This window comes from Miscanthus floridulus, chromosome 8 (assembly GCF_019320115.1).
Source record: "Miscanthus floridulus cultivar M001 chromosome 8, ASM1932011v1, whole genome shotgun sequence".
Taxonomy (NCBI): Eukaryota; Viridiplantae; Streptophyta; class Magnoliopsida; order Poales; family Poaceae; genus Miscanthus; species Miscanthus floridulus.
In genome coordinates, this window is record NC_089587.1 from 114,463,268 (window position 1) to 114,485,694 (window position 22,427).

The 22,427-nt window shown below is 41.4% G+C and overlaps 2 protein-coding genes across 2 annotated transcripts; one reads left to right on the top strand and one right to left on the bottom strand.

Annotated features, from left to right (window-relative positions):
• The first annotated feature begins 11,069 nt into the window (after positions 1-11,069).
• On the top strand, positions 11,070-13,807 carry LOC136473309 (probable inactive receptor kinase RLK902). The gene is made up of 2 exons (XM_066470974.1): positions 11,070-13,054; positions 13,143-13,807. The coding sequence occupies exons 1-2, from the start codon at positions 11,692-11,694 to the stop codon at positions 13,763-13,765; spliced, it is 1,986 nt and encodes a 661-aa protein (XP_066327071.1). The 5' UTR covers positions 11,070-11,691; the 3' UTR covers positions 13,766-13,807.
• A 526-nt stretch (positions 13,808-14,333) lies between these two features.
• Positions 14,334-20,001, bottom strand: LOC136473311 (DNA repair protein RAD4-like). Its single transcript, XM_066470975.1, has 13 exons — positions 19,772-20,001; positions 19,634-19,704; positions 18,804-19,097; positions 18,492-18,584; positions 18,222-18,317; positions 18,015-18,116; positions 17,778-17,827; positions 16,517-17,260; positions 16,018-16,183; positions 15,714-15,908; positions 15,499-15,648; positions 15,185-15,394; positions 14,334-14,834 (listed from the first exon to the last, which is right to left on the bottom strand). Exons 1-13 carry the CDS (start codon positions 19,824-19,826, stop codon positions 14,478-14,480), a joined length of 2,583 nt encoding a protein of 860 aa, XP_066327072.1. The 5' UTR covers positions 19,827-20,001; the 3' UTR covers positions 14,334-14,477.
• Between the last annotated feature and the right edge of the window lie 2,426 nt (positions 20,002-22,427).

The window sequence follows — 22,427 nt, forward strand, 5'->3', positions numbered from 1 at the left end:
TTTTAGAATGTTTGATGATGAGGATGATTTAGGAAATTATGTTGAAGATCCTAAATTGAGGCGTCCTGTCGGTCTAGTATTTGGTACAGCTTGTACTTCAGATGATAATCTTCAGAGAGAAGCCCTAGTGTTACCTTCTAAAGCTGCAACTACACATTAGAATGTCCAACTAAATGTGAGTTTTGTATTTTCTGGGATTTTTTTGTTTGAAGTCAATATGCTGGTGCTTTGTCATTGATTATCTCATAGAACAAAAAAAAGAGTTTCTTGTAACTTGTCTTATTGTACTAACACTTGATTTACTTTCACTCTTTGATAGGTTCAATCTGAGAGCAGCTTCTACTTCCAATTTTGCCCTACATCATAGGGTTGGACGTTTGTTGACCGAATGAGGTCTAATCCACTTGGTGGAGGCGGTAATGTGAGCAATCAGGAAACTGTTCAAACCGAAAGAAATGACAATATTGAAACTGTAAGCTTGTTTATTAGATTAGATCAATTTTGTATTATGACATATCTTGTGTTCTCTTTTGTCCCTTTTTTGTAACTAATATGGTAGTATATTTTTATTAGGACCTTGTCCATATGGAGTCTTTACCTTTTACTGATTATTTTGCGACTGCTAATGATCCAATTGTTGCTATTCCTCTAGCTGCAATCAGCCCTTCTAGAGAACACTATGACATTGTAAATTGGCATTTTTAGTTTTATCAATTTGGAACAATTGTCTTGTGAGATAACCTGCTGATTTTGCTTTTGGTGCAGCCATGGTAGTGGAAGGACAATTGTTAGTAGTTGGGGCTGCTCTCAGTCATGTAATAGCTAGTACAAGTAGTTGTAGTAGTATCCATACTCTAGTGTACCTTAGCGGTACTAGTGCTGTATATATTGAGAATAAAGGCAATAGAAGAATTTTTGTTGTCCCCTTCTTTATACCTCTCAGCCATGTTTGTTTGTGTGCTTGTTTGTTAGGTATTTGGAGAATAGAATGAAATAGTATGAACCCTATTATGTCAATTTTTACTTTATGATTTTAGAACAACTTTATGTTTTTTCCTAATTTTGTAGGCACCTACACCTCTTGCATCCCATTGAGGTGGGACTTCTGTTTCTGCAAAAAGTATGGGAAACAATGGTTTATCAGATGACTCTAAGTCCTTTTCAAACCAAGGTCCTTAGTACTCTTCTAGTGCAAAGTTGGTTGTTCATCATCCTAGGAGGATAGTGATCCCAAGCAAATACAAGTTGAGCCCTTATATGATGCCACATTCAAAGATGATAGTGTCGAGGCTTGAAGCTGACATGTATGCTGTTGTTTTGAAGATGGCAGAAACTGAACATTCCGAGTAAGTTTTAAATGTTTACAACCTCCTTAGCGTTTTCACCACTCGTGAGTACACTTGAATCAAGTAATTATGAATTGTTTTCATTTGTCTTTGTCTTGCAGTAATCGATTATGGGCAAGTGGTTGTGAAATTAAGTGCACTTGAAAGTTCTCTTAAGCCTCAAGGAAAGGTCCATTACTTTGTAGTGAATGGTTTGTGCAGATTGTTATTCCATAGGAAACACCCTAAGAATTCTTACAAGCATTATTTCTTCTCTAAAGTTGGTGTAAGTGTCATTTATTTATTTTTTCTCAATTACATGTGGTAACTTTATCAAATAAAATAATATTGACCAATCTATTTTTGTAGGACTATTTTATTGGAAATCATGGTCCTAATGATAGCAAGGAGAAGGAGTTATATGATAATGCAGTGAAATGCTTTAAGGGTGCTGGTTGTGCAAGGTCATTAGCATACAACCAATATGTGAGTAACACATCCTTTTAATTTTTTTAAGCTTTAGCACATATGCTGTGTGCATTGCAGTTGTGCTAATAATCCCTTCTTTTTCATTTTGTGTTATTTTGTTAGCTTTATTTTCCAATTCTCTTCCATGATCGGTGGTATGTGGTTGTTGTATATATCACTCGAAGATTGATTGTAATCTTGGATTCCTGTATTCTACATTTTGGAGCAGACTCACATTTCCATAAAGCTATCCGTGATGAATTTGTAAGTAGCAGCAGCACATGGATTCACATCATTTTGTTTGAATGCAATGTGAAATTTTGTTCAAATAAGAAAATATATATATCTGCACTCTAATTATTTCCTCTACTTGCTTTTAGATACCAAACTTGACCACAATCTAGAGTGAAGTTGTTCAAATTGACTTTGGGTTCCATGGATATGAAGTTATCTATGCAGATGTACCTCAACAGACTGAGAAGTAGGTAATGTATAGTCTTTTTTATTTTTTTAGATCATATCATTTTGTGTTGTGCTTATAATATTCTGTCTTGTCTTTATCATATCTTGTTTCAGCTTTAGCAATGATAGTGGTATCTTTGCGATGAAGAATCTAGAGCTTTGGGAGCTAAATGTCTATTTGATGGACAAGTTTTCTGAAGCTGATATTGGGCATCTTCGTATCAAGTACGTCAATGACATGATTTTCAATGAATACAATAGCTCTGATGATGGTCGATCTAAAGTGATGAAATATGATGCTGAGATAGTACTAGTTGCAATGTCACTTTGTGTATTGTTCCATCATGTACTCAACTGATTTTTGTTTCTAATATTTTTTTCTCAGGTCTACGAACAGTACTATAAGAGAGCATGACCTGCGTGTTGTGTTTAGATCTTGTGTTTAGGTTTCTGTCATGTAGTGTGTAGGTTCATGCTATGAGTGCATGGTACTTTGTAAAGAAGTAGCTATGTTGATGAGAATAGTTGGTGCTCAAATGGCTATAAATATTAATCTATAGTCAAGAGGCTAAACTAAAGTGGATGATAATATTTTGTTGGATGGTTTGTTTGGATGCTTGATGTTAACTGTTTTTTACCATTATTCTAAGTTTATGTCCTTCTGTGTTATGGTGTTTTTTTTGTCCACTATATGTCAGTGTAGTAACCTTTGATAGCGAAGACAAGAACAAGCTTGAGGGTTGTGGAGGTCCCTCTTGTTCTTGTAAAGATGACGGTCTGATCCGGTTAGTGATCTTACATGCATTACATTTTTTTAGTTTGAGCATGATATACTTTATTGAATGTGTTGTATGTTGTATTGACACATGCTTTCTCTCATTACTTGTTGTAAATATTTGGTTGTTTTCAGTTACCAATGGAGGAAGTTTGCCCTCAGAGGTGGAACTCTTATCAGGAGCAGCAACCTGTTTGAGGAAGTTACTTTTTCCTAAAGTTATATAGTTTGGTATGTGTTCTTCCATTTACTTGTTCTGTGTGACTGTATATTATTTGCATTTTTTGTAGTCTATCTTATGTAGAATGATGTGATGAATTATACAGACTACTACACATATCATATGTTAGGAATAGCACCTGCAGGTTATTCAGTTGTCCCAAGTCAAACATCTAAAAGAAACCTGAATGCATCAGATTGGAACAAGAAAACCTTATGTTCAAACTGCCAATTTGATTATGTACCTAGAATTTGCTACCTTTTTGATGGGTTGTTTTCTCATTTCACATTGGACTAATAAGTCGTATTGTCTTTTGCTAGGCTGTGAACAATGTAAATAGCATTGTTGGACTAATAAGTCGTATTCTAAAGTTACATGGTTTCATTGATGTGATATCTCAATTCTAAAGTTACTTGATTTCTATGATGTGATGCCCAAAACACATGATAGCGTGATATCCCAATTCTAAAGTTACTTGATTTATATAATGTGATACCCAAAACACATGATAGCTATCTTAGTGGTGAATTATGTTTTAGGACTCCACTAAGCAGGTTGAGATTGACAACTTCATGGTCCAACAGCTTGATGGAACCTCCAACAAATGGGGCTGGTGTAAATAGAAGGTATCATGGAGTTGATACTTATGTTCCTAAACTTGACTCCATCTTGCACTATTTGTACTGATTTCCTTTGATGTTGTGTTCAATCTAGAAAACTTGGTGTGGGCAGGCACAAATCAAAACAGATTGAGATCATTGACACATTCATACGAATATAGTTTGGTATGTGTTCTTCCATTTACTTGTTCTATGTGACTGTATATTATTTGCAGTGAACTATGTATATAGGTCAATATTAGTCTTTCTAACAAGTGATTACAAGTCAATATCATTTGTGATTTGTGCTAGCACATTTTCAAATCTGTTTATTTTGATTTGTGCCAACACACACCTCTTTTTTGTCGTTATCCTTTCATAGAAAAAATTGTCTCTTGTGATCTGTGCTAAAACATGTTGAAATCTATTTTTTGTGATTTGTGCCAACATACACCAAGTTTTTGTCCTTGTCCTTTCATATAAAAAATGTCTCTTGTGATCTGTGCTAACACTTCATTAACTTTGATAATTCTGATTTGTGCCAACATACATCAAGTTTTTGTCCTTGTTCTTTCATAGAAAAAAATTTGTCTCTTATGATCTGTGCTAACACTTCATGAACTTTGATAATTCTAATTTGTGCCAACATACACCAAGTTTTTGTCCTTATCCTTTCATAGAAAAAAATGTCTCTTGTGACCTATGCTAACACTTCATGAACTTTGATAATTCTAATTTGTGCTAACGCACATCTCATTTTTGTCCTTGTCCTTACATAGAAAAAAATTGTTTAATGTGATTTGTGCTAACACATATTGAAGTTTGTTTTTTGTGATTTGTGTCAGCACACACCAATTTTTTGTCCTCTAAAACAAATAAAACATTCGGTTACACAATTGCAATCACCAATAATGTAATTTGCAGCTACTGGGCACTTCAATTTTAGTTCTCATCATATGCAATTATAGTTCTGGGTATAATTTAATTTAAGAATATAACATCCTGTTCATTAAACAAATTACATAAATTAATTAGCCATTGAATTTGACTACATCCCTCCTTCTGATTGATAAATTTCGCTTTCCTTCTATTGATCATCTTTGATTACCATATCCTCAGTGTTCTGTTGCTTAGTGATCAATGCTACCATTTGATGTTTCCTTCCTCTTCTTTCTTTTTGGCTTCACCGGGAAGCCTACAAGACATTATTAGTTCATATGAATAAGAATTTTTGCATTTGGATTCAAATTCTATTTGTATGTACTAAAATTCTATTTGTATGTACTCACATTTTTTACCTACACTGTCTGTGTCATTTGTTTTCTTCTTTTTTTTTCTTTTTTGCTGCCACCAGTTTCTTCTTTATTTCATCTATATGTGTCTTCATTCTGACAGGTTTAGGTAGCCTTTCCTTTCTCTGAATTCTTTCTGGATAATCTATTTCTATCTGTGGATCTCCAGCTTGTGCTGCTATAGTTTCTCCTTCTTCATTTCCTTGCTGGTCATTTTGTGCTTCACCTGTTTGCTGAGCAGATAACATTCTATCTAAATTGATTTCCATCTTATCGAATTCTACCATAAGGTATTCCATGGCTTCCTTATTTTTTTTATCCTTTTGAATTCAGTATTGTTGACTTCCTAGATAATATGTTGAATCTCAACAATGAGCTTGTTGCAACTGTTTCTTCTTCTTGTCTTTCAACATATACCTTCATATACTTTTTTCTCCACCTGTCTAATAAGTATTTATCTGGAATTGTGCTGATTTCCTTTTTAATGACTATTTCTAGGATATGAGAGCAGAGTATCCTATCTTTGCTGAATTTTACACATATGCAGGTAAATTCTTCTTCGCCTTCTGTTAGGTCAGTGTTTATTGTATATCTCCTAAACCTATGAACCTCCCGAATCTGGTAACTTTTTTGCCACACCTCAAATGTTTTCCCATCTTTGTTTTCCCAGTAGTTTAGCCTTGATGTTGCCTTCAGTTGTAGCTGGAACTTTTTGAATATATTTCTGTTGTATAGCTGTTGTGCCTGCTGCTCTATTCTGTAGCCTAATATAAATTCCTTTGGCCTTTTCTGCTTGCTATAGCTATCCTCCAGCCTTTCTGCTCGATTCATGGTATCAACAATCCGATTGTACTCTTTTAGAAAGCTAATGATACTATAGGTTGGCCCTACATTGTCTTTGAACCTCACATTTGTTGCCTCACTTTTGGATGTGGTCTGTATGAAAGGGAAGAAGTCATTTTGTAGTGGACCGGGATAAACTTTTTCCTCATTTCCCAAATTTCGGAAAAGTAGTGATTCCCTTGAAGGTTTCTTTCCTCAATCATTCTCTTCCAAAGTCACTCAAATTCTTCCACTGTTAGACTATTGTTCACTATATCTTCAAAGTCTTCATATAGTCCTTCGTTTGCTACAAAGACCATGATGTTCTTATTGTAGCATTTGGTCTTTACGTGAAACAAGCAATTTCTGTGCTTTGTGTGTTTTGAAGACCTGCTCTATTGTTGATTTCATTGTCATGTCTTGGTCTATGATGATCATTTGAGGGTGTTTTCCTCCCATTGCTTTAAGGAAAGTTTGAAATACCCACTTAAAAGTGTCCACTTAAAAGCACATCCAAAAAGGCAACTTTGCCCATGTCCTGTGATTCCAACAAATGGTGCAAAAGGTAAGTTGTATCGGTTGGTCATATATGTCATGTCAAAACTTACACATTCTCCATAATCTGCATAATATTTCATAGAAGAACAGTCTATCCAGAACAAGTTTCTCACTCTGTTGTCCTCATCTAAATCAAACTTGTAAAAGAAAGACGAATCCTTAGTTTGTTTCTTTCTCAAATAATCCAGTACTTGTGTCACATCTGATCCTTTAACTTCTTTGTTCAGTTTTGTCCTATAGTTGCTGATATCTTTCTTTTTCATCGGTAGAGCTATAAGCCCCCCTCTCAGATACGATAGAATAGAAATCATCTTCCTAGTCGGGATATTGTTATAGTTCAGAGTCTTGATAAGTCCTTTTTCCATTTCTGTCATATACTTGTGACCAGAAAATAGCTGATCCCTATCTCTAGGGCATAACTCATTGTTATGCTCCAAATCAAGAGTTTTAATCTTCCATACACATCCTTCTTCTTTCACCATCATAACACAAGGACAATCTGACTTCTGCTGAACATTTGTTTTCCTTCTCCTTACCGGTTTCTTTCCAACATCCTTGTCTACTTCAGCTTCTTCTTGCTCTAAAGACTTTGGTTCCTTTTCTTTTCCTTGATGAGTGCATCTCATTGTCACTTTGACTACCTCATTATTTCTCTTCTTACTTTGAGTTCTTGTCGTATGTGTTATGGCAACTTGAAATTTGGCTAGGGACGCATAGAAGTTGAAGAAATAGTGAGCATCATCCCTAGTCTTAAATTCCATCGATAGCTATGGGGTGTACTTGCTGTTGATTGGTGCATTGTTGCCTTCAGATGTTGCAACCTGCTCATTTTTTATGAATTGTTCAATCTCTTCCTCCGTCAGTTCCTGGCTGCCATTTACATGCTCATTATCATCTGTTACAGCTGATGTAATATCTAAACTTATTGGTTCTGTTGCTATGATCCTCAAGTCATTTTCTCCCATTGTTGGTTGATCATCTTGATTTTCATGCTGCACCTATAAATATATTAGCAGCAGTCTTAGTTTCTGAGTAATGTCATTTATAATATAAATAATTTTTTTCCAGTGTGGACTAAAATAGTTGAAGAGATCATTTTTATGTACCTCATCAATGTCCATGTTATTAAATACATCAATTTGCCAATGGTATTGTTGAATTTTAGATCTATCATCATCAGCTATGCTTGTCGTTGCTCCATCATCATCAGCGATGATTGTCATTTCTCCATCCTGTTTTTGCAAAGATAAGTTTTACTTTGATGCCAGTACATATTTGTATTGCTTATAAATGTAATCAAATTGGCTCAGCTGTTTGTATCTACCTCATATGACATTCTTGACTCTGATATTGACCAGTTAGTTTATGGTCCAAAGATTCCATCTAGATCTTCAAGTCTTATATTCGGTTTTATTTGTTTGATAATGAGAATGGTTACCATTTATAATATAACACAACTAGTTTGACAAGCATATATAATATAGTTTTACCCCGTTCCTATTATTTCCAAGTATCATCTTTGTTAATGATCCTTGCATCTCTTCATGTTGCTGCATAGTTTATAATGAAGCATTGAAATTACAGTCCTGTTATGTTGAAATTACATTTCACATATGTGTGTAATTTACATATGTCTGAATTGTAATTTTTGTATACTGGTATTATAAATTTTACCTATGTATTCTAGTAAGTCTGATTATCTCCCTAAGAGTTCCTGATCTGTTCCATCATAAGTTCAGTGTAGCCTCCCTGCATTGAAATATATTTTAGTCGAAAAACAACCTTCTTATGTTAGCATTTTTTATTCTAAGCAAAGATTTTGCTCACCTTTTTATATCTGTAGGTATTTGAAAGGTCATTGGAACAATTTGTGCCTGTAAATATTTGGTAAGGAGCTGACTGCACTTCCTTAATTGCTTTTTATGAGTTTATTGATGTTGGATAATCATCACATCTACTTGTTGTGACATACATATTATTCCGCTTCATAAAAAAAGCAAGTAGCTGAGTACTTATATAGCTTTTTATCAGATTCTTCTTTTTTTCATTGCATCATTGAATTGTGTTTCTTACCTCAAGTAGTTGATCAAACTCGACTGGTGCTTGTATTAGTTGCATAAGGGAAGCAATTGAAACCTGCAAGAAAATGAAGAAGCCATTAGTTCTCATTTATTTATTGTTTGTGTCAACTGTTTTGAATTAGGAGTAATTTTACATCATTGTTGCTTTCTTCTTGGCGAATTATTTTCTCATAATTCTGAATCTGATATTGTGCCTCTGACATTTCCTGTTGTCTTGTTCTTCTTTCTAGATTCATGTTCTGTTATAACATCCAGATTTCATGTTTTGATAGTTAGAAGGTTTCTCATCATTACATATTCCATGCATCTAACACACACAATGAGATTGGATTCAAATGATCGGTGTATTAACCTTAGCTGTTGAGGTTTGTGGTTCCTCTTCGATCTGATTTCTGCCCCTTTGCCCTGCTTTGCATGTACAAGTTGCATGAGCCAGATCTTTAAATTGTATGCATGTACAGTATAATTGCATTAGCAGCAAGTATAAGTTGCACTATGTCAAATGTGCAATTTATTTATTTTTGTTCTGTAATTTATTTATAATAGAAATATAGCAAATGCATAATAGATATATTTGTAATTTTAGTTGAGGATTAGTTGAGGATTGCTGAGTGGTGTGGCTGTAGAATTACTTTTAGAAAATTGGCCTAGAAAATTTGATTTGTGTGTGTGTGATTTCTGCTAGCTACATGTGTGTGTGATATCTGTTAGCTACATGTGTGTGTGATCTCATGCTCTCTATTTTGCACTATGCTCCCTGTGTTTCTAGCCTTTTAGACCACATCACAACTCTCCAAGTGCTGGATCTGCTCCTTGTACACAGTGAGTAACAGGGTCATGCCATGCTGTTGGAGCAAGCACAAGCATTTAGAAATAAATGATGTCATTAGTGTAAAGTTGGAGCATAAATTTTATGTAGGAAATGGTGATTGAACACTTGGCATAGAAAATTGTGATCCAGCAACATGCCAGTGCCATTTGTATGTCTATAAATAATTGATTGAGGAACTAGAGTGTGATCGAAATATGACTGCAAGTGGAGGTTCACACATATAACTCTTATTGTAGCTTTTTTGTGTTTTTAGAAATTGTATGCTCTCATATGTGTAACTCTTTGGCACCTGACAGTGTGAGTTATATAAATTACACTTTTATGTTTTTCTTTTGTAGGTGCAACACCGTTTGTGGCCTCTGCACAGTCAGGTGTTATATTCACTGTGAAGCATCCACTTGATCATGGTGTTGATCTAATGAAAGCAGATGTAAAAGGACACGTTGTTCTACACTGTTGTATGTGCATGTACGAGTCATCAAGGTTTTTTGGTCATGCTTGTGTGGTTGTGTGCTAGTTTGTCTTTATTTGTATGTCACCGTAGGTGGTTTTGTAAGATGGTGCAAAAGCTAGTAGATTTTTGTCTTGTTTTTTTTTATTTCTATAGGCTTGTTTATACCTTTAGACTACATTAGAATCCCCAAGTGATGGACCTGCTTCTTATGCACACTGAGCAACCAGGGCCATGCCCTGCTGTAGTAGCAAGCACAAGTAGCATGCCATTTTTGCTATCCTGAATGTCTTTTCCATGGATCTATATTCTCCTAGTCTTTGATCTAAGTTGCTATTGTTTTTTTTTTTTGCTTTTTCAGAAAGTAGATTCAAAAGATTGGGTACTAACCTTTGCTGATGAGGTATGTATCAGTCTTGTAGTGCTTCTTCTTAAAATTTTCTGTTCTTCTTCTTTGCAATGTGATGTCTGCTCCTTTCCCCTGCTCGAGCAGAGGAGAGGCTTTCCCCACGTAGCAGATCTATTTTTGCTCTGCTTCTCTTCCAAGTTTATCTGCTATATTCCTATGTATTCATGGTTTTGGGTTTTTCTTATGAGCTGCTGCTGTTTAATGGGCTATTTTGTCATTTTAGTTAATGGGTTGTACTGTTTCTCTTCAGTTGCACAGAAATTACAACAGATTTTCCTCTGCGTGGGCCTTCTTTAAAAATCCATTGTTTTAAAGACAGCCAACAAACGTGTGCTAGCTTGTTTTAAAACACATGGTTTCTTCTCTATTAAAAATCATGTGTTCAGCAACCAATAACTATGTGCTAGCTTGTGCTAAAACACATGGTTTTTCTTCCGTTACAAATCGTGTGTTTTACGGCCAGCAAACAACCATGTGCTACCTTTTGCTGAAACACACGGTTATTGGGTAGATAGGTGAGAGCGCACTGGTGTCAATACAAGGGCCCTTTAGCCTAGTGTGTTTTGGTTTTTTTAAGAAGCAAACATGGAGAGCAGAGCATGTAGCTGGAAATGCTGGAGTACAAACAAAGGAATGCAGGACGTCTAGGGTCCTCCTGGAGGAGAACGCGAGGCGTTTCCGGGGCGACGCGTTCGTCGCGGCGCGCCGGCCCGCCCCCATCCAAACGCCAAGCCTCAGTTCTTTCACCTCATGTCGTCAGTTCACCATCTGTCCCTCGACCGCCTCCCTCGCTGAGTCCGTTTGACGCCGAGCCCGATGCCGATTAACTAATCTCCAATTAACCCTCCTTTAACCACCTTGTTGCTTTGGCTAATTAGCTGGAGTGTCACCACTACATCCAGAGACCAGCAGAGTTGCCAATTCTGGCAGCACCACAGCATACTAATATAATCTGCCGTCCATGGCGATCTAGCTTAATTAGCAGCAGCTGTAGCTTTGTCTGTGGCTAAAGTGCTAAACTAGTCGAGTTCATTACGAGTGTTAAACAGAACTGTGCCGCATATTTGCATCGGCGCAGCTGGACGGACGAGCTCACCACCAGCTTCACTTCACACACGTTTATAGAGATAAAGCCAACGGAGAAGAATGTACGATGCGAACCAGAGGAATACGTATAAAAAGATCCTTTCTTTCCCGCCAGGTTGACACACCTCCGATCCAACCGCGTCCGCGCCACCGATTCCTCCGTCGCCGCTGATGAACTCTAGGCTGCCTCTAAACCTCCATCCCCGCTATTGACACACGCGCCGACGTGTTATCGCCCGCCGTCTGCTTTATTAGTTACTTGCCCTTGTTTGCTTGCCTGGAAGCTGCGGACCTCGCAGCGGCGCCGGGCGATGGCGCGCCAGCGGCGGCCGATCGGCGGTGCCCGCGTGGCGGTCCCGTTCGTGGTGGCCGCGCTGCTCGCCGCCGCGCTGCCTGGGCTCGTGGCGCAGGACCTGGCGGGGGACCGCTTGGCGCTGCTGGCGCTGCGGGACGCGCTGGACAGTGGCCGCCTCCTCCCGTGGAACACCACGGAGCCGGAGCCGTGCGGATGGCGCGGCGTCGTGTGCAGCAACCAGACCCAGGCCGTGCCCCAACGCGTCGTCGAGCTGCGGCTGCCCGGGAAGCGGCTGATCGGGACGATACCGCTAGGCACGGTGGGGAACCTCACCGCGCTGCAGGCGCTGTCGCTCCGGCACAACGGCATCACGGGGGGTATCCCGGCCGATATCGGCAACTGCGGCCAGCTGACCGTGGTGAACCTCACGAGGAACCAGTTCACCGGCGCCGTGCCAGAGGGCTTCTTCTCGCTCGCGGTGCTCAGGAAGGTTGACCTCTCACGGAACCGCCTCACCGGCGGCGTGTCGGAGGAGTTCAACAGGCTCAAGCAGCTGGACACGCTGCTCCTGGACAGCAACGACTTAGCCGGCGCGCTTCCGCCGGGGCTTTACCTTCCCAGCCTCTCGCGCTTCAACGTGTCGTTCAACGCGCAGCTCACTGGCCCCGTGCCGGCGTCGCTCGCCAGGATGCCCGCGAGCGCGTTCCAAGGCACGGCGCTCTGCGACGGGCCTCTCCCCACGTGCCCCAACTCCACGCCCCCGGCGCCTCCGCCGGCGTCTCCGTCTGCGGGTGGCGGAAAGAAGAAGCCCCTATCCCGTTGGGCAATCGTCGGCATCATCGCCGGCGCCGCGTTCGTTCTCCTGCTCATCGTGGGGCTCGTCGCCTCCCTTCGCCGACGCCAGGCGGCGGCGGCGGCGGGGAGGCCCGCGGATGCTGCGGCGGCCAACGTGCACGAGGCCACCGCGCCTATAACGGTGACCTTGGCGAGGACGGACAGGGACGCCGTGAAGCAGTCGCACGCCCCGCCGCTCGCGCCGGCGATGATCAGCGAAGGCAAGAAGCTGGTCTTCCTGGGGAGCGCACCGGAGAGGCCATACGACGTGGAGACGCTTCTGCGGGCGTCGGCCGAGGTGCTCGGCAAGGGCCAGCACGGCACCACGTACCGCGCCACGCTCGACGGCGGCGAGCCCGTCCTCGCCGTCAAGCGGCTCCGCGAGGTGCACCTCTACGAGAACGAGTTCCGCAACAAGGCCACCGCGCTTGGTGCGCTCCATCACCACAACTTGACCCACCTGCGCGCCTACTTCTACAGCAAGGAGGAGAAGCTCCTCGTCTACGACTTCGTCGGCGCCGGCAGCCTCTCTGCCCTCCTGCACGGTTCGTGCCCTGCCCCTGAACATGTCTTCTCCTCGTGTACATATGGGATGGATGGACACCATGTTCACATTCTTTTCTTGCCTCGCAGACGGAGGCGCGGAGGGCCATGCGCGGCTGGACTTCACGGCGCGCGCGCGCATCGCGCTGGCCGCGGCGCGCGGCGTGGCGTTCATCCACCAGGGCGGGGCCAAGTCGTCGCACGGCAACATCAAGTCATCCAACATCGTCGTCACTGCCACGCGTGACGGTGCCTACGTCTCCGACTATGGCATTGCGCAGCTCACGGGTGCCGCGGCGCCACCGAGGCGGGGCGCTGGGTACCACGCTCCGGAGGTGACAGACGTCCGCAGCGTGCCGCAGAGCGCCGACGTGTACAGTTTCGGCGTCGTGGTGCTGGAGCTGCTCAGCGGGCGCGCGCCCCTGCACGCGCTGCCGGAAGGCGCCGACGGCGTGGACCTGCCGCGGTGGGTGCGGTCCGTGGTGCAGGAGGAGTGGACGTCCGAGGTGTTCGACGCCGCCGTCGCCAACGAGCCGCGCGTCGAGGGGGAGATGATGCGGCTGCTGCAGCTCGGCATTGAGTGCACCGGGCAGCGCCCCGACAGGCGACCAACCATGGCCCAGGTGGAGGCGAGGATCGAGCGCATCGTCGAGGACGCCTGCCGGAAAGCCGATTTCAGCAGCACGGACGGCAGCCGGAGCGTTTCGGCGTGATCGGCCGGCTGGCCTTCCTTTTTCCCCAGCTGCTCTCTTTCATTCTGATTTTCATTTCAGGCATATCTGCTTAGACTTGATTTGTTCATGTTTCATGTTCTTGGCTGCAGATTCTGCAGTGGCATAAAGCTCACACACTACTGCTGCTTGTGACATTTTCTCCCTTGCATTAAGCATTAATAATTTTCTTGGTGAATGCAATAAAGTTGCTAATGCGAAATTTAGGCCCTGTTTAGTTTGCCAAAATTTTTGCCTCCTACAGTAAAAGATCATATTTGGACACGTGTATGGAGTATTAAATGTAGACAAAAAAAAAACTAATTGCACAGTTCTCAGCAAAATCGCGAGACGGATCTTTTAAGCTAATTAGTCCATGAAAAGCCTTAAGTGCTACAGTAACCCGCATGTGCTAATGACCGATTAATTAGTATCATTAGATTCGTCTCGCAGTTTCCTGATGGGTTCTGTAATTTATTTTTTTATTAGTATCCAAAAACCCCTCCCGACATCCTTCCGACACATTCGATGTGACACCCAAAAATTTTCACCTCCAAAACTAAACACACACTGAATCAAGTTTGAGAGCCAACATAAGTACTCTCGTAAATTAATAAAAGCATAAAAAACTATGTCTTGGATTCCGACTTTGAAATGGATGAAAGAGGACATATGTTACAAACAGTTAGAAACATGTGCACTCCTGGTATGAAAGCTACAACTCCTCTACTTGGATAGAAAAACCACATGAGCAGCGTTTCGTCCTCACAAAGGTCTCCTCGTCAAAGCTCTGGTCTTCCTCTGGAAATTCATGCTCATGGTCATCATCTGTCTGCAGTTTGCTTGAACTAGGCTCCCTTTCCGTGGATCCACTGCTGCGAGTGCTTCTATGGACATTATCATTTTCGGGCAGCCCTTCATTACCAAGCCCGTGTGAAGGTGTTTTGTAGGAGTCCTTCAACCTCTGTCTTGTTACAATGGAGCAGAGCAGCTGATACCATCTGGAGAGTGCCTGAGCCTCCTCCTGCTTCCTCTCCTCAGCCCGTCTCCGCTCCTCTTCTTCTGCATATGCCTAGTGGGTATGAAAGCATTAGTATCGTGTCAGTTTTAGAACTGAACTGACTGACGGTGTATGGTGTGGAATATGATGGTGACGAGGAAAAGGGACACTTAGCTTGTTTTGGACACAAACGCAAGGCATTTATGCAATGCCCATAAGTATCACAAAGACGCCTACATTACTAGGCTCGGCATGGTAACTTCTCGAACTTTTTTCTATTGTTTAAATAACTTTTTAGAAAAAAGCTGTTTAAATTTCTAATAAGATGCATTGCTAAATCACACAATAGATCAGGTAAATCATGATAACAGTGTGATTAAAGGTTTCAAATATTGAAAAAACATTCTACCATCAAAGCATACCTCCAGGATAGCACTTTTGAATTCGGTACAGACAACAATCCCATCAAAGACTGGGAGGCACCGACCACTGCAATAATCAAACCCGACCATAGCAGGAGCATAGTCGATGCCAAGTCTCTTTGCAACCTGGAATAATCTTGGTAACCTCAAGTGTACAGTACCAGGTGGAAGGCACTTCTCTGACCATACATCAACTTGGCCTCGTTCATTCTTTGGAGACATTTTAACATGAATCAGTATGGAACACCAGAAAACAAGGACTGAAGACCAAAGGATCCAAATGGCAAGCCATAGTAAAAAAGAGTTAAAAATACCTTTGGCACAACGCCATTTACAGCATGGGGAAGTTGTAGAGGTTCCAGTTGCCATTCACCATATAGTTCCAAGGTTGGTTTAAGACCATCTTCGTTACCACTTGATTGAACTGACTGAGCATTGAAAGTCCTCTTTGGACGTGTAACAACCTAAAGGGGGAATTAAATCAGCATCAAAACTAGGTAAACTAAAACTCAGTGCTTCTATTACGAACCTTTGCAGGCAACTCGTTTTCTCGGACTCGCAGGCCCTCCCGCAACCATCCATGTCTTGACTGCAGTGTTTGAACACATGATCTTGGATAAACAGGATGTCCTTTACAGAAACCAAGAACAGGACCTTGGGGATGAAGAATTTGGTTCTTGTGAAGCCACCTCTCGAGAGCATATAGGTGATGGTCCTTGTAGGCCTAAACAATCATACAGATTACCAAATCCAACCAACAGGAAATTTTGCCAGAAGCAAAAGGGGTAACAATAGCTCAGATTAACTTATCTTAAATCTCACAAGTGATGTACCTGTTGACTGGTAGGAAGAGGCTCTGTTAGGGCTCTGGTTTGAAGTTCCATGTCTTCATAGTTGTTTGTTGCTGCCAGTTCCATCTGTTTTAGTGGTGCCAAAACATTATCCCACCACTCTGAATTCACTCGGCCTTGTGCAATTCTGTGCCACTGCAAGCAATACCTGGGAACATGCAGAAGGCAGTTCAGAAACCAGTTTTTCAAGAACTTCCATGTTCAGAATTACTTAAGTAAAATTTCTGCTGAGCCAAGCATAAAACTATTGATACTTGTTACTTTAGAGTTTTATAAAATAACCCAGTGCTCCAGGGCAGTTTAGACTGGACCTACATTGGAATTAGTGTGTATTTTAGTAATAACTGCGTCAGTATTTTTACTCATAAGTAATTCTGCTATGATTGATTTGTCTGGTGAACAACGTAAGATGGTGCAATGTTAGTATGCCACTCTCGTGAGCACATGGCACAAACTTAGGAATCGTGCAAAAGGCACAGACCTTCTGGTTACATCCTTGGCTCCATTTCCAGCAAAAGCAACAACATATCTTAAAGGCTTCTTGCAAACAGCAGAAGAAGCTTCTACTTTCCGTTCAGCATCAATGAGATCATTCACAACATCAACATGCACCCATCTTCCTGTTGATGCTTGCCCACCACAGTATACCTCGGCCCAATATAACGGAGCTCCAGCACTTCTTGACCAAATTGCACTTGAGCTGGATAAAGTTTCCGCATTTTGACGCAATTTCTTCAATGGTGGCCTAGAATCTTGTAAGCTAACAGTCGATTGACTCATGTGAGTAGCTAGTTTATTATTTTGGGTCTTGGCAGCAGTAGCTGAAAGAGCCATTTCCAGTTGCAACTCGAATTCCACATCCCCTTTTCTTTTTGGTACTTCAGCATTATTTCTGGAAGGATATTGGTCGCTGTCTGATTTATCTTTTGATGTTGAAGCACAGCTACTTTCATGATCTGATTTTATATTTGACAAAGTTTTAGATAAACTTCTCTTGCATGCTGAGGTCTGTTTTGATTTTCCAAGATCACCTCTTTGTTGATTCATTCTGACACTACCTTGAGAATTATCTTTCAGTTGAGCAGGAGAACAAATAACATTATCAGCAGCAAAAGGAGAACTACATGGTAGTGCCCTAGTACAAAGCCTAGATGCATCTTGACTGAATGTTCCCTTCACTTTAGTATCAGGCTTGAGTCCAGCAACATCCAGATTTGTAACAAACCTACAAGGAAACATATGCTTAGGGACGGTTCAATGATTTTAAAGAGAAAAGTAGCATACTGTATCCAAATCCATTTTCTTAGTGACATGATCACGTTTACTTCACAAGACAGATGGCATAGCAAGTGATGATTGCATAATCTGCATGTTTACTTTCATGGGCGTGGGCAAAAATTAAAACAGTAGTTTTAGATAATTATATTAAAAAAATTCAGAGCTACGTATCTTAGTGAATACTAATCCCTAATTTGTGTGACTGCCACTTACATCCATTTATCTTTGCCCTACCTTTTCTTTTTCCCCAAACAGATTGGCAAATCCAGTCTACTCTAAGAAAATAACTAATTTTACATATCACAGAAAATGTCTAATTTCATTATCATCTTCATGGGACGCCAAAGCAAACAACATTCAATAAGAACTAATAGGACAGCAAAAATGATGTATTGCTCTCCTATGCACACAGTAAAGATATGCCAAAACTCATTACATAACTAGCTAGGCAGCGAAATAAATACCTAGCTGTTAAGTTGAGTGCCCTGAATAATGCCACAGAGAGTGCACAAACCTGCATAGCAGACAATTTAAGTGACAGCTTCACAAATAGACATTATTGCAGCTTCAGATGAACAAAACAAAATTCAGAGTTCCATATCCAATACCAGAATGAAAATAAACAGTGACGCAAAATACTGTTAAAGAAAAGATGTAAAGACAGACAGTGGATTTATTCAGCAAAGCACAGTTTTTAATACCTCTTCAGCAGTGCCTACATGATCTTGAATAGTGAAAGCCAAATTTGATTTAAAAGATCCCCTGTCACTGGATTGTGCAGTTACACAAAAAGTACGATGGAACTGCAAGTACAATACATTCAACTTAAGAAAACTAACTTTTAAAAACTTCCTTTTCATGAAACATCAAATATTTAACTGAACCGGATAAACAGAAAAGTGTCTTACCCAGCTCACAAGACTACGTAGGTTAATAGCTTTCAGGTTTGGAACATCAGAAAGACTCCATAGTAAGTGGTACGGTACAAGAGAGAGAATTGAGGCCTGCAAATAACATTAGAAACAAAAAAAAAAGTATGTTTAGCTTGAAAGACACCCACAGCTCTAGTAGTTCCCAAAATTTACATCAAATTTCATTGTTTTCGAACATGGACAATAAAATATGGATTATATAGGATAAACAAATTATGAAGAGATGATAATAACACTATTACACACCTGAATAAGAGTATCATCGCAAGCCTTGTCAACTACTCTACCCCTTGCTATTAGGCAAAGCAAATGGACCTTGTGAACAAGTTCAGCCAACTCCTGAGTAAATCAGAAAATATAAGTAGTTGGTAATGAATTACTAGGAGCTCCCTTCATTTCTTTTCTTCTGTATAACCTTCTCAATGAGAATTTGAATGCCATGACATTGTGGAAACAGATTAGAAGATTAGAAGTCAAATTCACGGCTTCACCCAATATCCCTTTCTGATACCTTGCTTGACTAATAACAGTTTCTAATAGTCATCAAAAAAAGCTAACCTTTTCCTCAGCAGTGGGCCTGCGAACACCCTTCTTGTTAGTGGAAGAAGGTACGTCGTTGAACTCAACAGTGATGGTCTCTCTGAGCTCATCAGAATACTCAATGTGCTCCACGTGCCCCTCTTCCCAGTCCATTTCAGCTGCATCGTTGTTGTCAAGGGATTCCGTTTGCTCCTCCAAATTATTCTTTTCGCAGCTCCCTGCACTGCACGTCTCCACACTGGCATTATCTTTCGACTCAGTCTTGGGTCTACCTTTTCTGCATGCACTCCTCAGTGGTGATGCTGTTTCCACCTGAAGAGCAGGATGTAAGTAAATCCCATCACTGGACAAATAAATCTACTTTACATAACTAACCTTCAAATCAAAGGAGACACTTTGCGTCCTACTTTTGTTCTGGCTGAAAGGGGCATTTTGTATCCTACCTTTGTACAACCATCGCATACATTTATTTAAGTTTACCTAATATATTCAGAAAGAGCTATAGTACTCGAGTTTCCTTTGGGATAAATTCGCTTGGAAGCCTTAATCACAGTGTATTATTCAACAAAATTGAATGCTTCAATTAATAAAGGCATGCCATTTTAACCAATTTTCCAAGTGAACTCTCGATTCATTTGACTTGAACAAATGCTCTGTGCCACGAAATCACTCACTGACTCCAAGCCAGAATCCATGTTACACAATACTACTCCAATTAAATGAATCCCCCATTCCCCCCTATGCCTAAGTTTGATTAACTTCCCATCGACCCGAGCAGCACCGACGTGTGGGGCTGTGGGCTAGATAATGACACGCAGACGCATGGGGCACCAGACAAAAGACCTCACCTTGGTGACAGGTGATTTCCCTTTCGCGGCAGGCGAAGCCCTCCGGCGACCGGCGACCTCCGCGCTTGGTCCTGTACAAGGAAGCGGAAGCCGTGAACGGAAGCACGCAGAGCAAAGAAGATGGGGAAGGAGACGAACCGGCAGCGGGCGGGGTGTTGCCCCCGCTCGCGGACTGGCTCCTCGTCCGCCGCATTACTAGGTGTTTGGAGCTCGTTCCCTCGCTGCGATTCTTGGAGGGGGCAAAGAAGATGGGGAAGGAAGGAAAAGAAGGCGGGGACGGCCGCCGGCCGTTAGGTTTTACTATGAGCGACGGGGGCGCGGCGGTAGGTCGCGGGTTTCGCGCGCGCCGCGAGGTCAGGCAAGCCGCCCTGTAAGGCCTGGGCCAAAAGAACCCGATACTGGAGACTGAACCCCAACATATACCGACCAAAAAATGCGGTTCTCTGTTCTTTTCTTTTTTTTGTTTGGTCCCTCCGTCCAAAAAAATGATAGGCGTATTAGACTAGAGGAAAAGTTAAAATTTACAAAGTTTGATCAACATTTAGTCAAATGATATGCTTGTTTAGAACATAAAACTTACATCATTAGATTTATGTTCAAACCGGCTCTAAGATGATATTGATTCTTTAGCCATTGACTCCATGCTGTAAGAGAAATTACGGTCAAAATCTATTTTGCATGACTTTTCTATGGTCATTTCTTGACGTAGGGTTGCTGAAGACTCACCCGTGTATCAGGTGTTTCGTGAGCTTCGGTCTTTGTAACACTCTCGGTGTTATACTGTAAATCATTTACTAAAACATATCATGGCATCATGTTATGTGCTAATGCATGTATAAAGAGTGTAGATCAATTTCCGTACTCAAACGATCAACGTAAATCCGAATGAAAGTTAAATTCAATAGTCCTGTTATATCACTTGGATTAAACCAAATTTTATTAAGCAAAAATGCTATAGAACATGTATATGATACTTGGAAATTAAAAAAATAAGTTTGAAGTACAAACTTTGTAGATGACAATGAAAGACCTGCGGGTCGGAAATGATATTTAACTAGCTAACGATTTCCAAGAGCGTAGAAATACAATTTGAAATAGAGTAACAACTCAAAACTCAAAAAAATTCGAAGTTACTAACAGTTAGACATTGCCTAGTGTTTAGCAAATTATTCTGAGGCATTGGTGTTAAAAGAGCTGAAAGGATCAAGATGCCCAGAGGGGGTAAATTGGGCTAATTCTAAATTTTTTGCAATAATTAAGCCCTACACTTAGCCCATTTCACCCATTGTGTCTAAAATGTGTTTTCTATTGTTCCTCCAGTATAAAAGTTTTGCATCCTAGGTTCTAATCCTTCTCTAGCATAGGCAATTCTAGAAATATAAAGACATGAAACGAATTGGCTCAAATGTAAATGCTCAAAGTAAAGAGAGGAAAAAGGAACACGGCGATGTTTTTCTCGAGGTATCGAAGAGGTCGACACTTCCCACTAGTCCTCGTGTGGAGCCACCCGCGCAAGGGTGTAGCTCCCCCTTGATCTCGCAAGGATCAAGTGCTCTCTATGGGCTAATTCTTTGACACCCCCGTCACGGTGAATCGCCCACAAACTGCTCACAAAGTGACTTGGGTCATACTACAACGCTCCGCCGAATAATCACCAAGCCTCAATCATCACCCGCTGAACCGTCTAGGTGATGGCGATCACCAAGAGTAACAAACACGAACCTCACTTAACCAAGACAAGCCTAATGAGTAAAGTGGATGCACACGTGCTACTGCTCCTATGCACTAATGAGGTCCTTAATCTTGATTATCAAATCACAATCCCCCACTAGCTCTTGCTCTTCCTTGCACTCCAAAGTGTTTTCTCCAGCTGACCAAATAGGCAAGAGACCCAAATGGACGAGTGGGATATGTATTTATATCTCATCCCATTCAAAACATAACGGTTTGATGTCCAACTCCGAAGTATCGATATGGCCGGACGCTCTGGTCAAGGTGACCAGACGCACCTGTCAGTGTAATACGTCAGCATGTCAGAAAGAGTTGTTTGCTCTGATCGGACTCTATCCTGTTTTCGGTCAGCACCCACCGGACGTGTCCGGTAATCAAAAACCCTCTCTGGAACCTTACTGATGTTGACCAGACGCTGGGCATCCAGAGTCCGGTCACTTCTCTGTTCAGCGTCCGTTTGTGTCAACAGCCTAATCCACGCGTGTTACATATACGGCTAGCGTCGCGTCCGGTGAGCACTGGTGTCCAGCGTCCGGTCGCACTCTGACTGCTGTTGCCGATCAAATGAACTGACTGGACTCTCCAAGCTGCGTCCGGTCACAACCAAACCAGCATCCGGTCCTCATTTGACTCTCCATTCACTTCTAATTCAAAATTCTTTGTGAATGAAGTTGACTTATATCGATCTTAGGGCTATTCCTAAGCTACCTAGTGCTAAGTTTGACAAGTGTGCACCACACCTAATCTATTAGACTCACCTAGTTTAAGCTACTAGTCCATACCCCCTTAATAGTATTGCCAAAGGAAAACAAAGTCCTAAACTACTCTAAGTGTCTCTCCAACAACAAACGACACTTAGAACTAGTCCGTCCCTAACCTTATCGTCCATCCTTTGAAAACTGAAACGATTTCCATTGATAGGGGCATGACAACCATGATTGCCCAATCAATTTCTATTACCATGACCTAACTCAAATTATCTCTGCAAAATACGCGTTAGTCATAGTAATCTTGTGTCGTCATTAATCATCGAAACCCAACTGGGGCCCTAGATGCTTTCAAT